The sequence below is a fragment of the Miniopterus schreibersii genome (assembly GCF_964146895.1).
Source record: "Miniopterus schreibersii genome assembly, chromosome: 6".
Classification (NCBI taxonomy): Eukaryota; Metazoa; Chordata; class Mammalia; order Chiroptera; family Miniopteridae; genus Miniopterus; species Miniopterus schreibersii.
This window is the reverse complement of record NC_138107.1, coordinates 42,040,399-42,060,959: the sequence shown is the minus strand read 5'-3', so window position 1 is coordinate 42,060,959 and position 20,561 is coordinate 42,040,399. Positions and strand designations below refer to the sequence as shown.

The 20,561-nt window shown below is 38.6% G+C and overlaps 1 protein-coding gene across 5 annotated transcripts in view; it reads left to right on the top strand.

Annotated features, from left to right (window-relative positions):
* Positions 1-10,220: 10,220 nt before the first annotated feature.
* RNGTT (RNA guanylyltransferase and 5'-phosphatase) overlaps positions 10,221-20,561 on the top strand; it is a 181,716-nt gene continuing 171,375 nt past the window's right edge. For 3 of the 5 annotated variants that reach the window (XM_081140260.1, XM_081140258.1, XM_081140261.1), the window contains exons 1-2: positions 10,223-10,524; positions 16,150-16,259. In XM_081140260.1, coding sequence (XP_080996386.1) covers positions 10,461-10,524; positions 16,150-16,259 — 174 coding nt within the window. In that variant the 5' untranslated portion in view covers positions 10,223-10,460. Of the gene's footprint in view, positions 10,525-15,245; positions 15,319-16,149; positions 16,260-20,561 lie in introns of those variants that run through there. The other 2 variants (XM_081140257.1, XM_081140259.1) reach the window with 2 other exon arrangements.

Here is a 20,561-nt window from a genome sequence, read left to right as displayed (position 1 = left end):
GATAAGAATCATCAATTGAGCTGACAGTTGAGCCCCTGATTGGGAATCGAACCATGACCTCCTGGTTCATAGGTCCACACTCAGCCACTGAGTCACACCAGCTGGGCATGGCCTTCTATTTTTTTTTTTTTAATCTTTATTGTTGAAAGTATTACAGATGTCCTCTTTTCTTCCCTTGTTGATCCCCTTCACCCTGGCCTTCTATTTTTATTTTTTATTTTATTTAATTAATTAATTAATTAATTAATTAATTAATTTTCCTGGCCTTCTATTTTTAGAATGCACTTAGAGCCTCTCTCTGCATTCCTAGTAGGAGAAATTTCTAATTTCATTTATGATCAATGATACATATCTGTGAGAATGCTAGGAAGGGCAGGTGCTACAAACTTGCAAAAGTGAAATCCCTTAAGCCAGTAGCTGAACAGCTTGAAAAAGTTAATAGATCTATTATCAACTCTCTAAGGCTTCTTTTAGATACTGGGACAATCAAGTTCACTGTGTGTCCTTCACGTACATAGGAGCTGTTAGTGAAAGTTAATCAAAAAGAGAAGTTCCTGCCCTAACAAACTGAAATGTAAATGTATTTAAGTTTTGGAAAGTTTTTCCTACTACACATTGGGTTTTGAGAGGAGTTTCTTGAGGATAAAAGGTCAAGCTGCTATATGGTCCTAACCCCTGTATCCAGGAGGCTCTGTAATTGGGTAAGGCTTGATATTCCCCAAGGAGTTCCTGTCTCAGAAAGGGCCTCCCGATTCTAAAGAGTCAAGTTGCAGCTGGAGCAGCAGCACAGTTTCTTATCGTTCCAATAACCCAAGAAATACTCCCAAAGCCGGGACAAAAATGCTCCCATCAAGGAAGAAATCTCTCTTCCATACAGTGCTAGAGATGCTCCATCAACTCTCTCTACCTTTTGTTTTATTTTCTTCAATCCATCTCTATAGTGGTGTTTTAATTTTAAAAAACTATGGCCTCTCCGTGCAGACAATGACACTTCCATCACTATAATGTTACTTGAAATGGTCAAGTTACAGAAGGGTTGATTAGATCACATTTCTGTTTAAATAACATGCCTGATGATACACTTTGAACACTGTTACTACAGGTCACTTCGTAAGCCCCCCACTAATGTTACAAATCATCTCTTAGGAAGGATTACTTAGCAAGTTGGTCATCTCAACCATTTTGTCTTTATTCTTAGTTTGCTATTTATGGAGCATGTATCAAGGCCAAACTGAGTGCTTTACTTACATTACCTAATGTAATCCTTATGACACATTAGGTCAAATCTATTCTCAAATAGATTTTTGTTGTTGTTAACTCTTGCTTGAGGATTTCCACTCTGCTGCTTTTTCAAAGAAAGTGGGAGGGAAGTGGAGAGAAAGAGAATCATCAAACTGGCTGCCCCCACCCCCGCATGTGTCCCAACCGAGGCAGGGATCAAACCCGCAACCCAGGCACTCACCCTTGACTGGGAATTGAGCCCGAGACTCTTCCTGCGAGAGCGACGCTCTAACCACTGAGCCACGCTGGCCAGGGCTCAAATAGATACTATTATTTCCCCATTTTACAATTACCTTACTTTAGGACAGAAAGTTAGGTGGTGATAGAGTTGGACCTCAAACGCAGATCTGAGTCCACAAGAACAAGATCTAACAACTATTCCACATTCCCTAACTGAGCTCAGAGAATGACATAATCTTGATTTTACCTCACATCCTAGCACCTTTCTGTAACTCCCTGTGTATTTGCTATCAATTGCTTGCCTAGTCTAGGCAGAAAAACTGTACTAGGCAGCATGGAGTGGATAAAACAAAATACAAGAAATTGCCATACCTTTGACAAACAATCTAGATAAGATAAAGTGAAGCAGTTGTTTTCAACTTAAGATGTGCACTAGAATAATCTGTGGAACTTTAACAAATATTCTGCTTTAATTGGTCTGTGGTGAGGCCTGAGCATCAGGACTTTTAAAACTCCCCAGGTGGTTCTAATGTGCAGCCAAGGCTTGGGAATAACATCATTCCTAGCGTGAATAGAAATAACATCAAAACCATTACAATGTACAAAATAATATATTCTGAACTATATTTATTCCTTACTTCATTCCACAAAGGATATGACATGGCTAAATAATTATTCAGTGCAGACTGAATTCCACTGAGGGGCACAGACTTTGAGGTACTTGTCAAATAGGCCCTAGATGGGCTGGCACAAGTGAAGTCGGTATAGAAATAATTCGGGTATGTTTTATTTCTCTGGTTTTGGTTCGTAAGGCAGCAGTGACGGATATTGGTAGAAATAGTTCTCAGAAGACAGCAATTGGTCCAGGTACTGTTTCTAGGTGGTTGATTGAGCCAAGGACTGTTTCCAGGCAGTTGATTGGTCTGGAAGCTGTTTCCAGGCTGCCTAGCCAGTAGATTGCCTTGTCTCCAAGGGTTACTCAATCTACCGGGTGTTAACAGGTCTCAGAAGCTTGTGTGGAATAATTTTCCCCCGTTACAGAAGCTTATTGAAGAAAATACCAGATGACTCATAGATAGGCACATTGCACATTTTTTTTGATCCAACTTCCCTAAGGGGTACGAATTGCTCATAAGGCAGAAGCCTCCTAAATGATGTCTTCTCAAGTGGAGGAGTGCTGGAGCCATTCCATGAAAAATTTCCAGCTGTTAAGAGGGCAGCATTAGACTATTCAGTGCTGTTCAACTGTTGGACTATTTCCTGTCTTTTTTCCCTCTTTCTCAAGAGCAGATGAAGCTGTTCTCAGTTTAATACCAGGAGGGAAAAAAGATAGTGTAAAAAATGATGCTGTAATACTAGTAAAAGAAAATGAAGAAAAAGGGTAAAGTCCTACAATTCTATATCCTTAATATTTAACTATAATCATTTTTGCATATCTGTATTCAAATCTTTGGTCAATATTATTTGGATGATGATATATGTAAAATTTAAGGTTTGACCGTCAAATCATATCTTTAAAATGGTTCCATCAACTCCTTTATTTTATAGTGGCTCACCAAATTCCTTTGAAAGCATGATGATGAAACATAATTTATAAGCAATTTTTAGCTTCAGATTCAATGACTGTTTTGGAGAGGCATACACACACATGCTGGACATTTTACATAATCATCTCATTTCAAAAATAACAGTAACAAGCATATGGAGAGGCCACATTGTGATGGGCAGGCTCTCTTCTAAGAGCTGGAGATATGATGGAAAAAACCCCCAACAAAATCCTTTTTCTAGTTGGGAAAGAGGCAGCAACAGCCCTGGCTGACACAGATGCTTTTGTGCCCTTGTGCTTTACACATATTAACTCGTTTCATTCTTTTAACAATTCTATGAAGTGGGTACTATCATCATCTTCATTTCATAGGAGAGGAAATCAGTGCACAGAGAGGTTAAGTAACTTGCTGGAGGTCACACAGTTAGTGAGCATTAGGGTTGGAATTTATGGCTTCACAGGCTGCACGCTTAACTGCTGTGGTATTGTCCCTCTGTAATTAGCTCATTTCTACTTATTCTGTTGATGCAAAACATAAAATTTCCTTTTCTTTCTCAAATATTTTCCATCTTTATTTCAAATATTTAATATTTCTCTATAAAGGTACTGGATAATTATTTTTGCCAATACTTTTCAATTACAGGACACTCACTGTGTGCCTCGTACTTTACTTACCCAAGGAAAATAAGATGAAATGTTTTGTTTGGAGTACTTGCAAAATTTTGCTCCAAAATAAATGGCAGGTAGATAATATCTATAATCTCAAATTAGGAAGAGATCTAATGAAGTAGTTCCTACCTTCTCTGCTCATTAGAATCACCTGGAGGGCTTTTAAAAAAATTAATTTATTGGTTGATTTTTAGAGAGAGAAACATAAATTTGTTGTTCTACTTATTCATACATTCATTGGTTGCTTCTTGTATGTGCCCTGCCCAGGGATCATACCCGCAACTTTAGCCTATCGAACAGTGACTCTCTAACCAACCGAGCTATCCCGCCTAGAAAAGGGTAAACCAGAGAGCCCTTTCTGCATCTGCTCTTTCTCAAATGCCTTCAGCTCAAAGTAATCAATATTTGCAGCATACTGGGCGGGGGTGGGGAGGGGGGGAGTAGGCATGTTATGAACTCCACTTCTAAATCTCTCTAAGCTTCTCTTTTCCCACCTGTAAAATGGAAATAATCATTTCCCTCAGAGTTGTTGTAAGAGTTAAAGAGAATATGCGTAAGAATCATTTTCACATTCCTGGCACAAAGTGTGTGCCTAACTAATTAATGGTTACTATCCATTCGTTACTTTTATCCATTACTTTTATGCATTAATTCATTCAGCTGAGCACTTGCTGAGCACCTACCCTGTTCCAGGCATTGTTCTAGGTGCTGGGGATACAGCACTGAGGAGAACAGACAAAGTCTGCCCTCAAAGTACTGCTTAATTTTATCTTTATTGTTGAAAGTATTGTAGATGTCCCCCTTTTTCCTCCCCATTGATCCCCTCTACCCGGCATCCGCCCCACCCCCAGGCCTTCCTCATACTATTTATTGTCTGTGTCCTTGGGTTATGCATAGATGCATATAAGTTCTTTGATTAATCTCTCCCCCCACTCCCCCACCCCTGACTTCGCTCTGAGATTTGTCAGTCTGTTTCATGCTTCTGTCTCTGGATTTATTTTGTTCATTAGATTCCACATATGAGTGAGGTCATGTGTTACTTGTCTTTCTCTGACTGGCGTATTTCATTTAGCATAATACTCTCCAGTTCCATCCATGCCATCCCAAAGGGTACGAGATCCTTCTTTACAGCTGAGTAGTATTCCATGGTGTAAATGTACCACAGCTCTTTCATCTACTCATCTACTGATGGGCACTTAGGCAGTTTCCAGATCTTAGCTATTGCAAATTACATTTAGCATTAATAAAATGTGGTTAATCTCATGGTACCCTTATTACTCTATCCTATAATAGGTCATCTGAACTTGGGATCCCATCCTTAACCTGCCCTCAGAGACCTTACCCCAACAGAGTCCCCTCTTCTCTCCACTGTTTTTTTTTCATATTCATTTAAACATAATCAAATTTTTTCATATTAAAAACAATCCCTGAATCAAACCCTTGATATGGACCTAGGACATGACTACCTACCACGAATCCATTTTAGTTAGAAAGTTTTAATTTCAGACCATCCTATGTGGTTACTTGCAGTCTCTGAGTTTGTAACGCCTGCCATGCAGGTCTCCCCTGAGCTTGTCAGGTTTACTATGTGGCCCTTTCTCCATCCTCAGATGTCATGCTGGTAGTTTAAAGTCACCCATAGTAAGAGTATGTATATCAAGAAAACTGGCAAAATCTACAAATTAGGGCATTCCGGCCTATCCCCAAAGAGACAGCTGTTAAACTTTTACTATACACCATTGCTTCTAGGCCTTTGCACATATGGTCCCCCCTCCACCCCAGCTTGGCTCAGCTTAGATATCACTTTTTCCTGGAAGCTTCTCCTGACTCTTCAAGATTGGGACACGTACCCTTTGTGATTCTGTGGTAATTTGGGCAGCTTCCCATTGCGGAACTTATTATACTGATTTTTTTCTGTATCCTACACTGGTCAAGTAAAGTCCAGGGGTCTTGTCTTGTTCATTGCCATTGTTATCAACCTTGGATAGGGTATGGAACATAGCAAGGTGCTAAATCACATTTGTAAATGAATCAATACACGAATAGTTGAAATAATAAACTTTCCCTATTAAATAATAAGCTCTTTAAGTTTTGAGAAAATGGCTTAACTTTTGTATCCTCTGTATTTCCTTACACACAGCGAGCATTCAGTAGAAATTTGAACAGAATGAATGAACTAGACTTGAGTGTACTTTATCAGAGTCTAAAACTAGGGCCCAATTTAAAATATCATGAGTCAATGAAGTGAGTCAATGACCTTCGAAGTTGGTTCTGTGGAATCCAAACCTGGAGATTTGAAATATGTCACCAGAAACTTAAGGTTTTCCCTAGCCATCAACTTGCCTCAATTTACTACTCTTATTTCCTCATTTCTCCTAATAAAGTGGCCCCAAGCTTATCCCACTTCCTTCTTTCCTCTTTGTCTATAGCATGGACATGCCCTTTGCTCACAGGTGCATAAGCACAGTGAACCACAAGGCAGAGGAGGAAAGCGCTTGGGATTTAGTCAGGATACACTGGCTGTGTTCCAGGCTGTCACAACCTTTCTGGAGACTTCGTCTCTTCATTTGTAATGCCAAAAATGATGTCTTCCCTATTTAATTTACTAAGTTTTGCCCTGGCTGGGTAGTTCAGTTGGTTAGAGCATCGTCCCAATACTCCAAGGTTGTGGGTTCAATCCCTGGTCAGGGCACATGCAAGAGTTAACCAATGAATGCATAAATAAGTGGGACAACAAAAATGTTTCTCTCTCTTTAACATCAATAAATAAAAAAAAAAAAAAATTCAAATCGAGAAAGAAAATTATTTTTAAAAGATAATTTATTAAGTTTTTTATAGGGTCAAATGAGTTAACCTAGGTGAGAATGCTTTTGTAAGCTGTGAAGAATTATGCAGGGTAAATGTAAAATCTCTCAGACAAACTGATCCTAAGCACATGCTATAGTGTTCCATAGCAAACAAGTGGAATCTGTAAGGGGATAAAAGAATATTCCAGTATGGGGAGGGTATAGAGATATAGGGGTTATTTCTTTGGGAAACAGATGCTTTACCTGTTTCGCAGCTAGTAATCAGGTAAATAATGTGGTTTCAGGTAGCAAAGATGTAAAATATTAGCTTCATATCAGATGTTACATAGGAAATAGGTTCCATCTGAGATACTAGGTGCGCTATCAATCAGGAATAAAAAAAACAATTGATCTTATCAATTGAAACAAATGATAAGGATATATTGATGGCTGATAACTGGAATAACAAAGTTTCATTCCCCAATAGGATCTAATAGGCTCTAATTAATCTAGAAGTGTAAAATAATGTCAGAGATAGATCAATACCAAGTACCAGAGTTCCTTTCAGATAGATAGCAAGTGAGTGTCTCAAACTGCAAGCATTGTGGCAGATACATGGTTTGCCACATGTATCTTAGTTTGGGACATATTTCTTAGTTTGGGACATATTTTCCCTTGCATATGTTACTGATTAACTTCCCACAACAGGAAGACTAGGCAGAGTTGTCCTCCAATCAGCAGCAGGGACATCACTCAAGAGCTTGTAGAAGCGCAGAATCTCAGGCCTACCCCAGACCTGTTAAGTAAAAATCTGCATTTTAATAAGAACCCAGAGATTGAGTTTAAGGTGCACTGTCTTAGAGACCATTTAATTATTTGTCAAATGGAAAAAAAAAATCAGGCCTTTTAGGGTGATTTTTTTTTTTTTTCCCCATCAAGGTTTAATACACATGGTGACAAAGCTTGGATTGGAATAAGTTCCCTGCCTCTGCTGGAAGATTCCAGCATCACATACAAAAAGGCAGACAAATGTTCATAATTTAAACAGAAACAGTAATTTTTTTTATGTCATACAGAAGCAGATATTTATATCTCTGAAAATCTTCATGCCTTACAGTAATGCTTTGAAAGCAAATATTTGTTTTTTCCTTTTGATCTTTCATATTTTCCAATGAAGAAACTTATATAAACTGCACAGCAGAGGCACTCTGATAGTTATTTAATAATTCTGTAGGTTTGGCTCATGTCTGTTATGAATGTGGGGAAGCGGGGCCAATTTGAACCTCTGAATGGGCATACACATATATAATTGAAGAACCTGACTCACTGACCTACTTTCTTGGTTATCAAAGCAGTCAGAGATTGGATTACCTGGGTTTTCGCCCCATCTAGTGGCCACATATGGTTCAGGTTTTGGTTGTAGAAATAATATGGGGAATTCTAGTTTTATCTTTTAACCCAAATACATCTAACTTCTCACTTTCCAGGCGAATCGACCCAACATAAACACATTTTATGCTGTTTTTATACTTAAAATAATAGGCTTAGGGTTTTTGGAGCTGATAGAAAAGTTGGAGACGTTCCGATTTAGAAAAGAAAGACTGAAATCATCTTTGATGCTTCCCTCATTTGATATACCCATTCTGTGATCACCCCTCCTCCCAATTAATTGCTCAAAACATTAGGCCTGAGTAATAGGGGTTCCAGCCTCACAAAACATTCCCTTTCCTCACAGTGTGGCTCTAAGAGCTTTAGAACCAGGAGCATGGGTTAGAACAGGGGCAGATTCAGGTTTTGTGGGACCTTGTATTAGTTTTCTAGAGCTGTTGTAAAAAGTACCCAAACCTGAGTGGCTTAAAACTACATAAATTTATTGATTTACATTTTCGGAGGCTAGATGTCTGAAATCAAGGTGTAGACAGGGCTATGCTCTTTCTGCCAGCAGAATTGGGCACCATTTAGGCAGATTGCTGCTCGGTATGGAAACTGAGTTTTATTTTATCCTGTCAAGGGAGGAGTGACACTTTCCACTAAAAAGTCCCAGCAGACATAACAGCGAACACAGACCAGGAGTGTGACCTTTGGGCCTTCTCTATGGAAGAAGACTGACTCAGGCTGAGAGGGTATAAGTATAGGGGATGCTGAGCTGTCCCACGAGTTTCCCATGACTTTTTTTTTTTTTTTTTTTAAAGTCTTTATTGATTTCAGAGAGAGGAAGGGAGAGGGAGAGAGAGAGAGAGAGAGAGAGAGAGAAACATCAATGATGAGAGAGTCATTGGCTGCCTTCTGCACGACCCCAACTGGGGATGGAGCCCACAACCCAGGCATGTGCCCTGACCGGGAATCGAACCCCTATCACCGGGATCCTAGGTCTACGCTCAACCGCTGAGCCACGCCTGGCCGGGCTCCCATGATTCCTTAAAATATATTCCCCTAGCCCAGCTGGGTGTGGCTCAGCGGTTGAACATCGACCTAGGATCCAGGAGATCGAGGTTCCTTTCCTGGTCAGGGCACATGCGCCGGTTGTGGGCTTCATCCCGGTGGGGGCTTGCAGGGGGCAGCCAGCCGGTGACTGTCTCATCACTGATGTTTCTCTCTCTCCCTCTCTCTGAAATCAATAAAGATATATATATATATGACTCTCTCATCATGGCTGGTGGGGCTGAGTTGGTTGGAGCTAGTTTTGTACACTGAAAGGTCACAGGTTGTTTTCCTGGTCAGGAACATACCTAGGTTGCTGGTTCCATCCCCCCCGGGGGCGTGTACAGGAGGCAACCAAATGATGTTTCTCTGGCTCTTGCCCTTCCTCTCTAAAATCAATAAACATATCCTTGGGTGAGGGATATATATATGCATATATTTTCCCAAGGCTCACACTGTTGCAGTTCAAATTGAGCGTTTGTACCTAAAGCCAAGCTGCTACATTTTAGTCAATTTGCCATCACCCAGCTTTATATTTAATACTTTAACTTAGTCTGGTACCTAAAGAAAGTCTTGTACCAGAGCGCTGTTATAAAATGCTTCCAATCACCTCCGCTGAACTGAAAGGGAAAGACCATTTGTTTGGTAAGGCAAGGAGCACACCGCCACGTAGTGGCACTCCGCTGGGTGATTCCCGCCTTTGCCAAGGATACACATTAGTTAGAAACTTTGAGACACGGATGCTCTGAGGTTCCCAAATATGCTTTGACACTTTGCTGTAGAAATGTACAAACAAAACTCTTAAAGGATTAATTTCAGATACGACATGGATCCGTAGAAGTACCTCCCCCAAGAGAAATTCCTCATTTCAGGTACTCGAATCCCTCGATCCCACGCTCTTAGAATTTCTCTAAAGCTTCTTCTCTTGACTTACGTCGGGGAAAAATTCCAAATCAAACCCAGATCCAGCTGGGGCGCAAGTTTGGCCGGAAAAAGGGCGACCCGGCTCTTGATCTGTGATTTCATTAGTAAAACAGGTGCCCTTATGGAAGATGCGGACCAGTCTACACACGGAAACAGGCTTGGCTTCTTTTAATTTCTTTTAGTTTCTATCTGCTACCTGAATGGGGAAAGAAAACGGTATTTCCCCAGCCCCGAAGGAGGACAACTGCGCCTGCGCAAAGCTGTTTACACGAGCGCGCCAATCGCTCTCGGCGGGGCGGGGCGGGGCGGGGCGGGGCGGAGCGAGAGAAAGCCCGCCCCTCTCATTCGCATAGACCTTAACTCCCCCCTCCCCGCCTCTGAGTTTCCTTTTCTTCCCCTTTGACCTCGGAAAGGAGGGGGCGGGGCCTTTAGGGCGGAAGTAGCGGTGCATTGTGGGCTCGCCTAGAGCTGTGGAGTTGATACTGAATGAAAGTGGCGCGCAGCCCCTCACGTTATCCGGCTCTGAGCGGCTGGAATCCGGACGTCCGCAGGGGCTCGGGTGCCTCGCACCTCAGCGCGGGGCCGGCCGCGAGGCGGCGGCGGCGGCGCGGCGAGCGTTGGCGGAGTGGGGAAGCTCCGCGCGTCTCCAAGCCATGGCTCACAACAAGATCCCGCCGCGGTGGCTCAACTGTCCGCGGCGCGGCCAGCCGGTGGCAGGTAACCCGGACCCGGGGGTTCAAGTCCCCCGCCCCGGCGGCTGCTGGGGTGGGCCGACTGAGGGGCGCAGCTTTCTGTGTTTGCCTGTTAGTGGCATTTTAGGATCGGGATGTGCTCGTTCCGATGAAGCTTCGTGGATGAGTGTTTGGGAACTTGGACTGGAGGGGGTGGGTCGGTCGGTGTGTGGGTGCACTTGTCACTGTCCCGTAAGGCTGAGTATTGCGGGCGGGAAGGTAGACCGGAGGTTTAGTGTGGCAGAAGCTGAGGACCCGAGAGTACATTGGGCAGTACTTTGAAGCTTAGTCAGAAGTTTGTGAACCTTTCATGGTTCTTAGAAGGTGAAGGGACAGTGTCGGTCTTGAAATGGAGGAGGGCCAAAGAAGAGGAGGGGCAGTTTTCTGCGGTGTAATGGATCTGCAAGAGCCTGGAGTTTAAAAAAAATTTAAATGACTTATTGTGTATTTTTTCATCTTTATTGAGTTGGACACACAACAAACTTTAAATTGTACAGTTTGGTAAATTTTGACCAAACGCACCCAGACATCCTATGAAACAACCCAAGAAACCATCACCACAGTCAAGATAGTAAACATAACTCATCACCTCTCAAAGTCTCCTCTTGCCCTTTTGTAATCCCTCTTCAGGCAACCACTTATCCGCTTTCTGTTACCACATAGTACTTTGCATTTTCTATATATTCTTTAAATAAGTGGAAACATTTGGTATGTACTTTTTTTTGGAGTGCTGGTCTTTGACTTCTTTCACTCAGGATTATTATTTTGATATTTATCCATGTTCTTGTATGTAGCAGTAGTTCATCCCTTTTTATTGTTGAGTAGTATTCTGTTGTTATGGATACACTACAGTTTGCTTATTTCGTTCACTTGTTTCTGGTCATTTGGGTTTCTAGTTTTTGGCTATTACAAATTCACTTGCTATGAATATTCATGTACAGTTCTTTGTATGAACATATTCTTTCATTTTTCTTGTGTAAATCTCTAGAGTAGGAATGGATCATATGGTATGTGTACATTTAACCTTTTAAAAAACTGTCAAACTCTTTTCCAAAGTCTTAACATGGTTACATTTCCACCGTCAATGTATGATTGTTCTATTTGTTCCACATCTTCTCCAACACTTGGTATGATCAGGCTTTTTAATTTTAACCATGTTGGTAGATGTTTAGTATTATCTTATTGTGATTTGATGTTGAGCATCTTTTCATGTGCTTCTTGTCAATTCACATATCTTTTTTTGTGAAGTGTCCAAATCTTTTGCTAATTTTAAAATTGGATTATCTTATTGATGAGTTGTTAGAGTTCTTTGTATGTTGTAAATACAAGCCCTTTATCGGTTGTGTGTTTTTTCTAGAAGCGTGTTTTGAAACAAAAAAATAAAGTATTTTTGTAGTGGGCTATGAGTACATATCTATCTATGTCTAATTATATAAAATTGTTGGAAGAGGAGATCCTGTAAGTCATTTTTAATTTAGATTTTCTGATTCTTCTAGTTTGTCAGCTTTTTTCACATTTCATATAAAATCTTTAGTCAATAAGGCCATATAAATGATGGATAAAAGTGTTCCTGAAAGATAATCTAAGCAAGTCTTAGCGTGAGGAAATATTTTTCTTTAATGAAAAATGAAGTAATTTTCTTTATGTTCTAATCACTTTTTAAAAATCTTTTTTTAAATTAAATTTTTTGGGGTGACTGGTCAATACGAACATATAGGTTTCAGGTATGGTTTTCTGTGTTACAAGATCTGTATATTACTTTGTGTGCCCACCACCCAAAGTCATATCTTCTCCCGTCACCGTGTATTAGGACCCCCTTCACCTTCTACCACTTCCCTCTGGCAACCACCACACTGCTGTTTGTGTCCATGAGTTTCAGTTATATTCTACATGTGAGTGAAATCATATGGTTCTTAGCTTTTTCTGACTGACTTATTTCACTTAGCATAATATTCTCAAGGTGCATCCATGGTGTTGCAAATGGCAGCATTTCATCCTTTCTTATGGCTGAGTAGTATTCCATTGGCTAATCACTTTTATATGCATTTTCGGTTGTAATAAAAACAATTGTACTTGATAATCATTGTACTTTCTTCTTCAAATGAATTGATCATAGTTCTTTACATTTTCTTTATAGGTCTTACTCTCTAGCCATTTTGACATTATTCCCTTTACTATTTCTAACTTAACATTGAATCCTTTCCTTTTATATGTGGTTTTCTCTGTGAAGTTATGGAGAAACCTCTAAACTTGGATGTCTGGTGTCTTTTCTAGCTAGGAGCTTATTTCCTGGATCCTTTCACTGATTTGTGAGAACAAAATCATTAAGAAGTTCTTGTCCAAGTGAATTTTTTTTTGAGTTGGATAAATAGCTTAAAAATCAGAATTTTAATATAATCTTCAGGATGGCAATGACAAATATCAGAATTGACTTACTGTTAGATTAAAACGGACAAATGTAGCCCTCACCTGGGTGCCAATAGCAACAGATGAGGTGTGAGCTCCTGGCAGCTTTATACCTCTCCGAGAAATAGAGTTGTATGTCTTTCCCCCCTCTTCTGCTGGGAACAAAAGGTCAGGAACAAAAAGTTTTTCCTTCTTAGTATTGGAATATTTTAGCTAGATTCTTAATTAGTGTGGTTCAGCAAGTCACTGAGCTCACCTACCTGATTGATTGTGGTCCCTGAACAGAACCCCAGGCCTCCTGACAACCAAACTGGATCTTTGCTTAGTAATTAATAGTGCTTCAGCTTGTGATGCTTATTAGAAAGTAAAGTGAATGCAACATAGAATTCTTGATGTTTCTCTGAATTTCCCTTAATGTTTTGTCTCTCTGTGTTCTAGAAGTGTTCATGCCAATTGTGTATTTTGGAAATGAAGGGTTAGCAGTGTTTTATAGTAGCAGAACAAGAAATACTAGCTATGTTCTTGCAAGCTTTAGTGAAAAATAAGGAAACAGTCCCATTCCTATTTTTCACCTCCTTTTCCCCCCTTTTTTCTAATTATAAAATTAACCCATGCTTACTGTATAATTTCTTTGATGCTTTACATATGTAGGAAAATGTGTTATGCCTGCTTAAATTTTCTCATTGTAAACATTAGGATGCATTTTATTTGTACCAGAAGTTGGTAATTTTCCTGAACCAGAGAGAAGGTGGTGCTAATTATATATAATCTGTTCCACCATGAAGTGTCCTCTAATTAAATCAGACTTCCAGTGAAAGAGCTCCTGTAATAGTAAGCTTTATTTCTGAAGATCTTTTCTCCTTCAGAGTGATCGATTTTAGGTGAACACTTTGAAGAAAAAACACACTTATTTTTTAAAGATCATTGAACATAAAATTATTTCGTACCTACTACGTGCAAATAACTTACTAGGAACTAAGTGGGAATATAAATATGAGATGGTCTTGTGATAGTGATGGTAACTTTAAAGTCATTTTACTTAGCAAATATTTGACTGTCTACTTTGTGCTACTCCTTGGTGCTGGGGAGATGATTATGATCCCTCATCTTAAAGAGCACATAGTCTCATGGGAGTAGGAAACCATTATTTTTAAACACAGTTCTGTTGTAATAAGTGCAGTAATGACTGTTATAGAATATTATGGGATACCAGAGGTAATGAACCTAATTCTTTGTTTGAGTTTGGGTAAGAGGAGATGGGGAGTAAGAAGGAGATCAGGGAAGGCTTCCCAGAGGAGCTAATACATGACTTATCTTGAATAAATAGAAGTTTGCTAGATAGATAGATGGAGAGAGGGTCTAATGGGATGAAGCTTCTAACATACTATATTATTAACTTACTTATTATGCTTATTGTTTATGGCTTATATTTCCCCAGTAGAATGTAAGCTCTATCAGGGATTTTTTCTGTTTTTTTTTTTCTTTTCACTAATGTATTCCATGTACCTAGAACAGTACCTGGTATATAATACGTACTCTGTTAAATAAACTAAATGAAGTATAATAATCTGGGTGAGATAATGGTAGAGGTAGTGAGTAGTGGTCAGATTCTGGATATATTTTGAAGGTAGAAGTGATAGGATTTGCTCATGGATTGGATGTGAGATGTGAGAGAAAGAGAGGGCTGAAGGTCAAAGATAGCTCTAAAAGTTTTGGCCTGAGCTGCTAAAAAAATGGTGTTACCATTTGCTGTGACAGGGAAGACCATGAGAAAATCAGCTTTTGGAGTTTAAATATTGAGAGCTCATGTTTGGATATCAAGTTTGAGTTGCCTGTAAGACATCAAGTAGAGACTAAGTGAAGTAGGCAGTTTGAAATTGCTAGAGTTAAGGGAGAGGTTTGGGCTAGAGATACACACGTTTGTGAAACATCAGCACAATAGTGGCTTTTAAAGCTATGAGACTAGATGAGACGAGACGCCAGGGAACTGAGTGTAGATAGAAAGGAGGTCCAAGGATAGAGCCCTGGGACAAAACATAGAGGGTCAAGGAGATAAGGAAGAACTAGTAAAGGAGACTGAGAAGGGGAGGCCACAGAGAAATAGGAAAATCAGGAGGATGTAGTGTCCTGGAGGCCAAGTGGAAAAGTGATTCAGGAGCTCTCTTGAATTAAAAAGTGATTAGTTGTTGAGAACTGAGAATTTACCATTGCCTTTAGCAATGTGTAGGTTATTGGTGATCTTTTTTTTTAATCCTCCCCCGAGGATATGTTTTAATTGATTTCTTTTTTTTAAAGAGAGAGAAACGTCCATGTAAGAAACATCAATTGGTTGCCTCCTGTACGCTCCCCAACCAGGATTGAACTCGCAACCTAGGTGTGTGCCCTGATCGGGAATTGAACCTGCAATGTTTTGGTGTACGGGACGATGTTCCAACCAACTGAGCCACCCAGCCAGGGCTATTGGTGATCTTGAGTGGTTTTATAGAAAATAAAAATTTTAAAAAGTTACCTTTTTTATGAAATTTAGGTTAAAGCCTTTGGACAGATGCTAAGATTTCACTCTCAGATATTATTTTAGGTAGATATTTATTCTTGTTGGTTTTACTGTGTTTTAAAATATAAATCAGTTAAAATGGATGATTTTAAAAATGATTATATAAGGTGACTTCCCCTATGCTTATATTGTGATTCAGGAAAGAAGGCCAAAAAGTTCAGTAAGTCTTGCTGAAATTATAATCTCTGATAGTTGTTTGAAGAGTGATTTTGGTTAGCATGTTTCCTTAGATGTAGGATAAGGTCCATAAGATAGAGAGAGTTCCAAGTTCATATTAAAAAGGTATAATTAGGAATTTTAAAGAATTTATTTAAATCACTCCATTATCAAATTTCTAGTACTATATCTTTAAAGGTTTTAAGGCAATAATTCTTTAATGTAGTGGTTTAGAACTTAAGAGTCTTCATGGAAGTGCTATTACCTGGTAATTCTCTTTTGCTATTATATTAGATTATTAATTTCTAGAATTTATGTTGTCCTTAAAAGTTCCAAGGCAGTATCTTTTAAAAGTACAGTTTACATTGAGAATACTTCATGAACAGTTCATTTAAAACATTTTAAGAAAGTGATTTTGAGATTTGCTGATTACAGCGTTTTAACCTGGACCTTTTTTTTAAAATGAAAATTGTTACCCATCTTCATGTTGTTTAGGAAGATTCTTACCTCTGAAGACAATGTTAGGACCAAGATATGATAGTCAAGTTGCTGAAGAAAATCGGTTCCATCCCAGTATGCTCTCAAATTATCTAAAGAGTCTGAAGGTAAGAAACAAAACATTTTTAATACCGATTTAATATACTTTTATCCTTCTCTGGTTCTTCAAGTGGCTTTTTAAAAAACAAAACCCCCAAAAACTTTTTATTTTCAAATTGCAAACATTTTACAGTTTTATGAACCCTTCCCCCATTTATTCCCAATGGTGATATCTTATGTAATTGTAGTACAATATCAAAAGCAGGAAATTGACATTGGTACAGAACTATTGAGTAGATTGCAGACCTTATTTAGCTTTTACCAGTTCTTATATGCATTCACTTGTGTATATGTATGTATAGTTCTTTGCAGTTTGATCCAATGTATAGATTCGTGGTGGTGGTACAGAATTGTTCCAGACTCCTTTCTTACCCCTAGCCCTATACAGATTATCATTTTCATATTTTGATCGTTTTGAGAATTTTATATAAATGGAATAAAACAGTATGTGACTTTTTGGGATTGGCTTTTTTCACTATGTGTAATTCCCTTGTGGTCCATCCAAGTTGTCGCATGTATCAACAAAAAGTTTGTTCTTTTTTTATTGCTGAATACTATCAGCAATAAATACTATCAGTTGTATGGATGTACCAGAATTTATTAAATCATTCTCTCTTTGTTTTTGTTTTTTAATCCTCACCTGAGGATATTTTTTCCATTGCTTTTCAGAGAGAGTGGAGGGGAGGGGAAAGAGAGAGAGAAAGAGAAACATCAATATGAGAGAGACACATTGATTAGTTGCCTCTTGCTCACACCCGACGGGCAGAGCCTGCAACCGAGGTACGTGCCCTTGGCCAGAATGGAACCTGGGACGCTTCAGTCTGTGGGCTGATGCTCCAACCACTGAGCCAAACCGGCCAGGGCGAATCATTCTTTCTTTGAATGGTTAAATAACCTTTTAACCAATTTGAATTGTTTCCAGTTATGGGGTGTTGTTAATAAAGCTGCCATGAACGTTCATGTACAGGTGCTTGTGTGAACATAGTTTTCATTTTTCTGGGACAAATACCCAAGTGTATGCTTGAGTGCGTGGTTGATTTTATAAGAATGTGCCAAACTATTTTCCTAAATGAAACTGTGATTATAAATGTTATTCTGACATAATACTGATCGTATTAGTGTTCTAGGGCTGCTGTAACAAGTTACCACAAACTGGGTGGATTAAAACAACAGTATTTTAGATTAAAGACAAACAGAGGATCTTCAAAGCAGCAAGAAAAAAGCAGTTAGTTACCTACAAGGGAACTCCCATAAGACTGCCAGGTGACTTCTCATCAGAAATTTTGCAGGCTGGAAGGGAGTTGCATGAAAAGCCCTAGCTGGTTTGGCTCAGCGGTTAGAGCGTAGGCCCACAGACTGAAGGGTCTCAGTATATCGATTCTGGTCAAGGTCATGCACCTTGGTTGCAGGCTTGATCCCTGGCCCCTGTTGGGGTGAGTGTGGGAGGCAACCAATCGATGTGTCTCTCTCACATCGATGTTTCTTTCTCTCTTTCTCTCTCCCTTCCACTTTCTAAAAAGCAATGGAAAAAAATATATCCTCGGGCGAGTGAGGATAAAAAAAAGACAGTGATGAACAGCAAAGACCTACAACCAAGATTACTTTACCCAACAAAGCTATCGAAGAACAGATGAAGAACTTCGCAGATAAAAAAAAGCTAAAGGAGTTTATCACCACCAGACCAGTATTACAAGAAATGTTAAAGGGTCTTTAAGAAGAAAAAATAAAAAATATGAATAATAAAATGGCAATAAATACATGTCTATGAACAGTTACTTTAAATGCAAATGGATTAAGTGCTCCAATCAAAAGACATACAGTGACTGAGTGGATAACAGAACAAGACCCTTACATATATCTATAAGAGACTCACTTCAGATTGAAAGACACACACAAACTGAAAGTAAAGAGATGAAAAATATATTTCATGAAAATGGAAACAAAACAAAATAAAAAGATGGGGTAGCAATACTTATACCAGACAAAATAGACTTTAAAACAAAGGCTATGGACAAAGAAGAACCCAGCAACTCCACTTCTGGGTATTTATCCAAAGAAACCCAAAACACTAAATTGAAAAGACATATACATCCAAATGTTTATTGCAGCATTATTTACAATACACAAGATATAGAAGCAACCTAAGTGTCTAACAATAGATGAATGGATAAAAAAGTGGTGCATATATACAATGGAATATGAGTGAGCCATAAAAAAGAATGAAATCTTGCCATCTGCAACAACATGGATAAACCTAGAGGGTATTGTGCGAAGCGAAATAAATCAGTCAGAGAAAGACAAATGCCAGGTGATTTCACTTCTATGTGGAATCTAAAAAACAAAATAAACAAGCAGGACAGAAATAGACTCATAGATACAAAGAACATTTTGACGGTTGCCAAATGGGAATGGGGTTGGGGGGATGGGTGAAAAAGGTAAAGGGATTAAGAAGTACAAATTGGTAGGTACAGAATAGTCATAGGGATATAAAGTACAGCATAGGGAATATAGTCAATAATAACATAATGACTGTGTATGGTGTCAGATGGGCACTAGATTTATCAGGGTGGTCACTTCATAAGTGATGTAAATGTCTAATCACTGGGTTCTATACCTGAAACTAATATAATATTGTATGTCAACTATAGTTGAAAAATAAAAAATTATTTAAAGAAAACAGAACTTTATTCTCACAGTTTTAGATGCTAGAAATTCCATATCAAAGTGTTGGCAAGGTTGGTTCTTTCTGGAGGCTTGGGGGGAGACTCTTTTCCGTGCTTTTCTCCTAGCTTCTGGTGATTGCCAGCAGTTTTTGGCATTCCTTGGCTTGCAGCTCCATCAGTTGTCTCTGCTTCATTGTTGACATTCTTCCTATATGTATCTGTGTCCAAACTTTTCTCTTATAAGGACACCTTGATTTAGTATTACTTTATCTTTTCTTTATTATATTTGCAAAGACCCTGTAACACTATTTCCAAATAAGGTCATATTCATAAGGAGTTAGGACTTGAACATATTTTTTTAGGGGATATAATTCCAATAATAACATTAATCTTTATAACTCTTCTATTTTATATTCTTGATAGCCTATTATTGTATGCTATATTATTGTATGCTATATATAGTACATTCAACAAATATTAGTGCCTGTTCTGTGCAAGGCTCCTATCATGGGATAGAAGAGTCACCATTTAGATTTTGAAAACTTTTTGCTAATCATTTTCTTGGTGTAGTTTTGAGTCTTTGTTTATATATTTTATTTTAGTTTACTTGTAAACTTTTAATTTTTATTTTCATTACCAATAATTGTATTGACAGTCATAGTTAACATTTATAAAGCATTAAGTATTTCCTAGGCAGTGAGCTAAGAGCTTGGGCTTAGAAGCCAGCCTGGGTTTGAATTCCAGTTTGCCATTTACAGCTTTGTGGGCAGGTTATATAATCTCTTCATGTTTCCTCATAGTGCACGTAAGGCATTATAGACTAGTGCTTGGTACAGAGTAAGGACTTTATTTAAACCTTGTAACAACTCTATGAGGTGGTACTATTTTCTTTACCCATGGATTGGGATTATTTATTATGAAAAATACATATATATGTAATGTAATGTAATGTAATGTATGCATATGTATATGTTATACACACAGATACATTCACATACAAACACATTATCCACACAGACACATCAACACACATTTGTACATACACATATGGGGCTCAGGGCAATTAAGTCACACAATACACTTTCTCAGTTTTCTTGACTAAAATATTTCTATATATTTAGAAAATGATTCTTTTGCCCAGCCTGCTTTACATTCACTTTTCATTTTCAACCTGGAGACAAATGTCATAGATTCTAACTCACTGAGAAGCTGTAACATGGTATCTAAATCTTTGTATTTGGCAGTATATATCCGCTGAAGGAATTAAGATCACTGCAGAAGCTATGTGGGAAGAGAAGAGAAGTAAGCCCAGGGGTGGCAAATTGCAGAAAATACCATCAAAAATACATTTCCTGTAAGGAAGAACTCACTTGATTGATAGACCTGTCTCTCATTTACACATAAGCTAAGGAATCTGGAAAAATCAGCAGAGCACATTATGGCAACTGGTTATATTTTAGAAGTACACAATTTTGTCTCTTTTGTCATGTGTGAAATTGAAATGTTTTTGTCATTTCCCCCCCAGTAACAATGGAGTTGAGTCATTATGTAGACCAGTCTCCTTAAGGCAAATCCAACAAGTACTCAATAAATGCAATAACAACAAAAGAGAGGAAAATAACAATTTAGAAAGTACAGATGATTTTT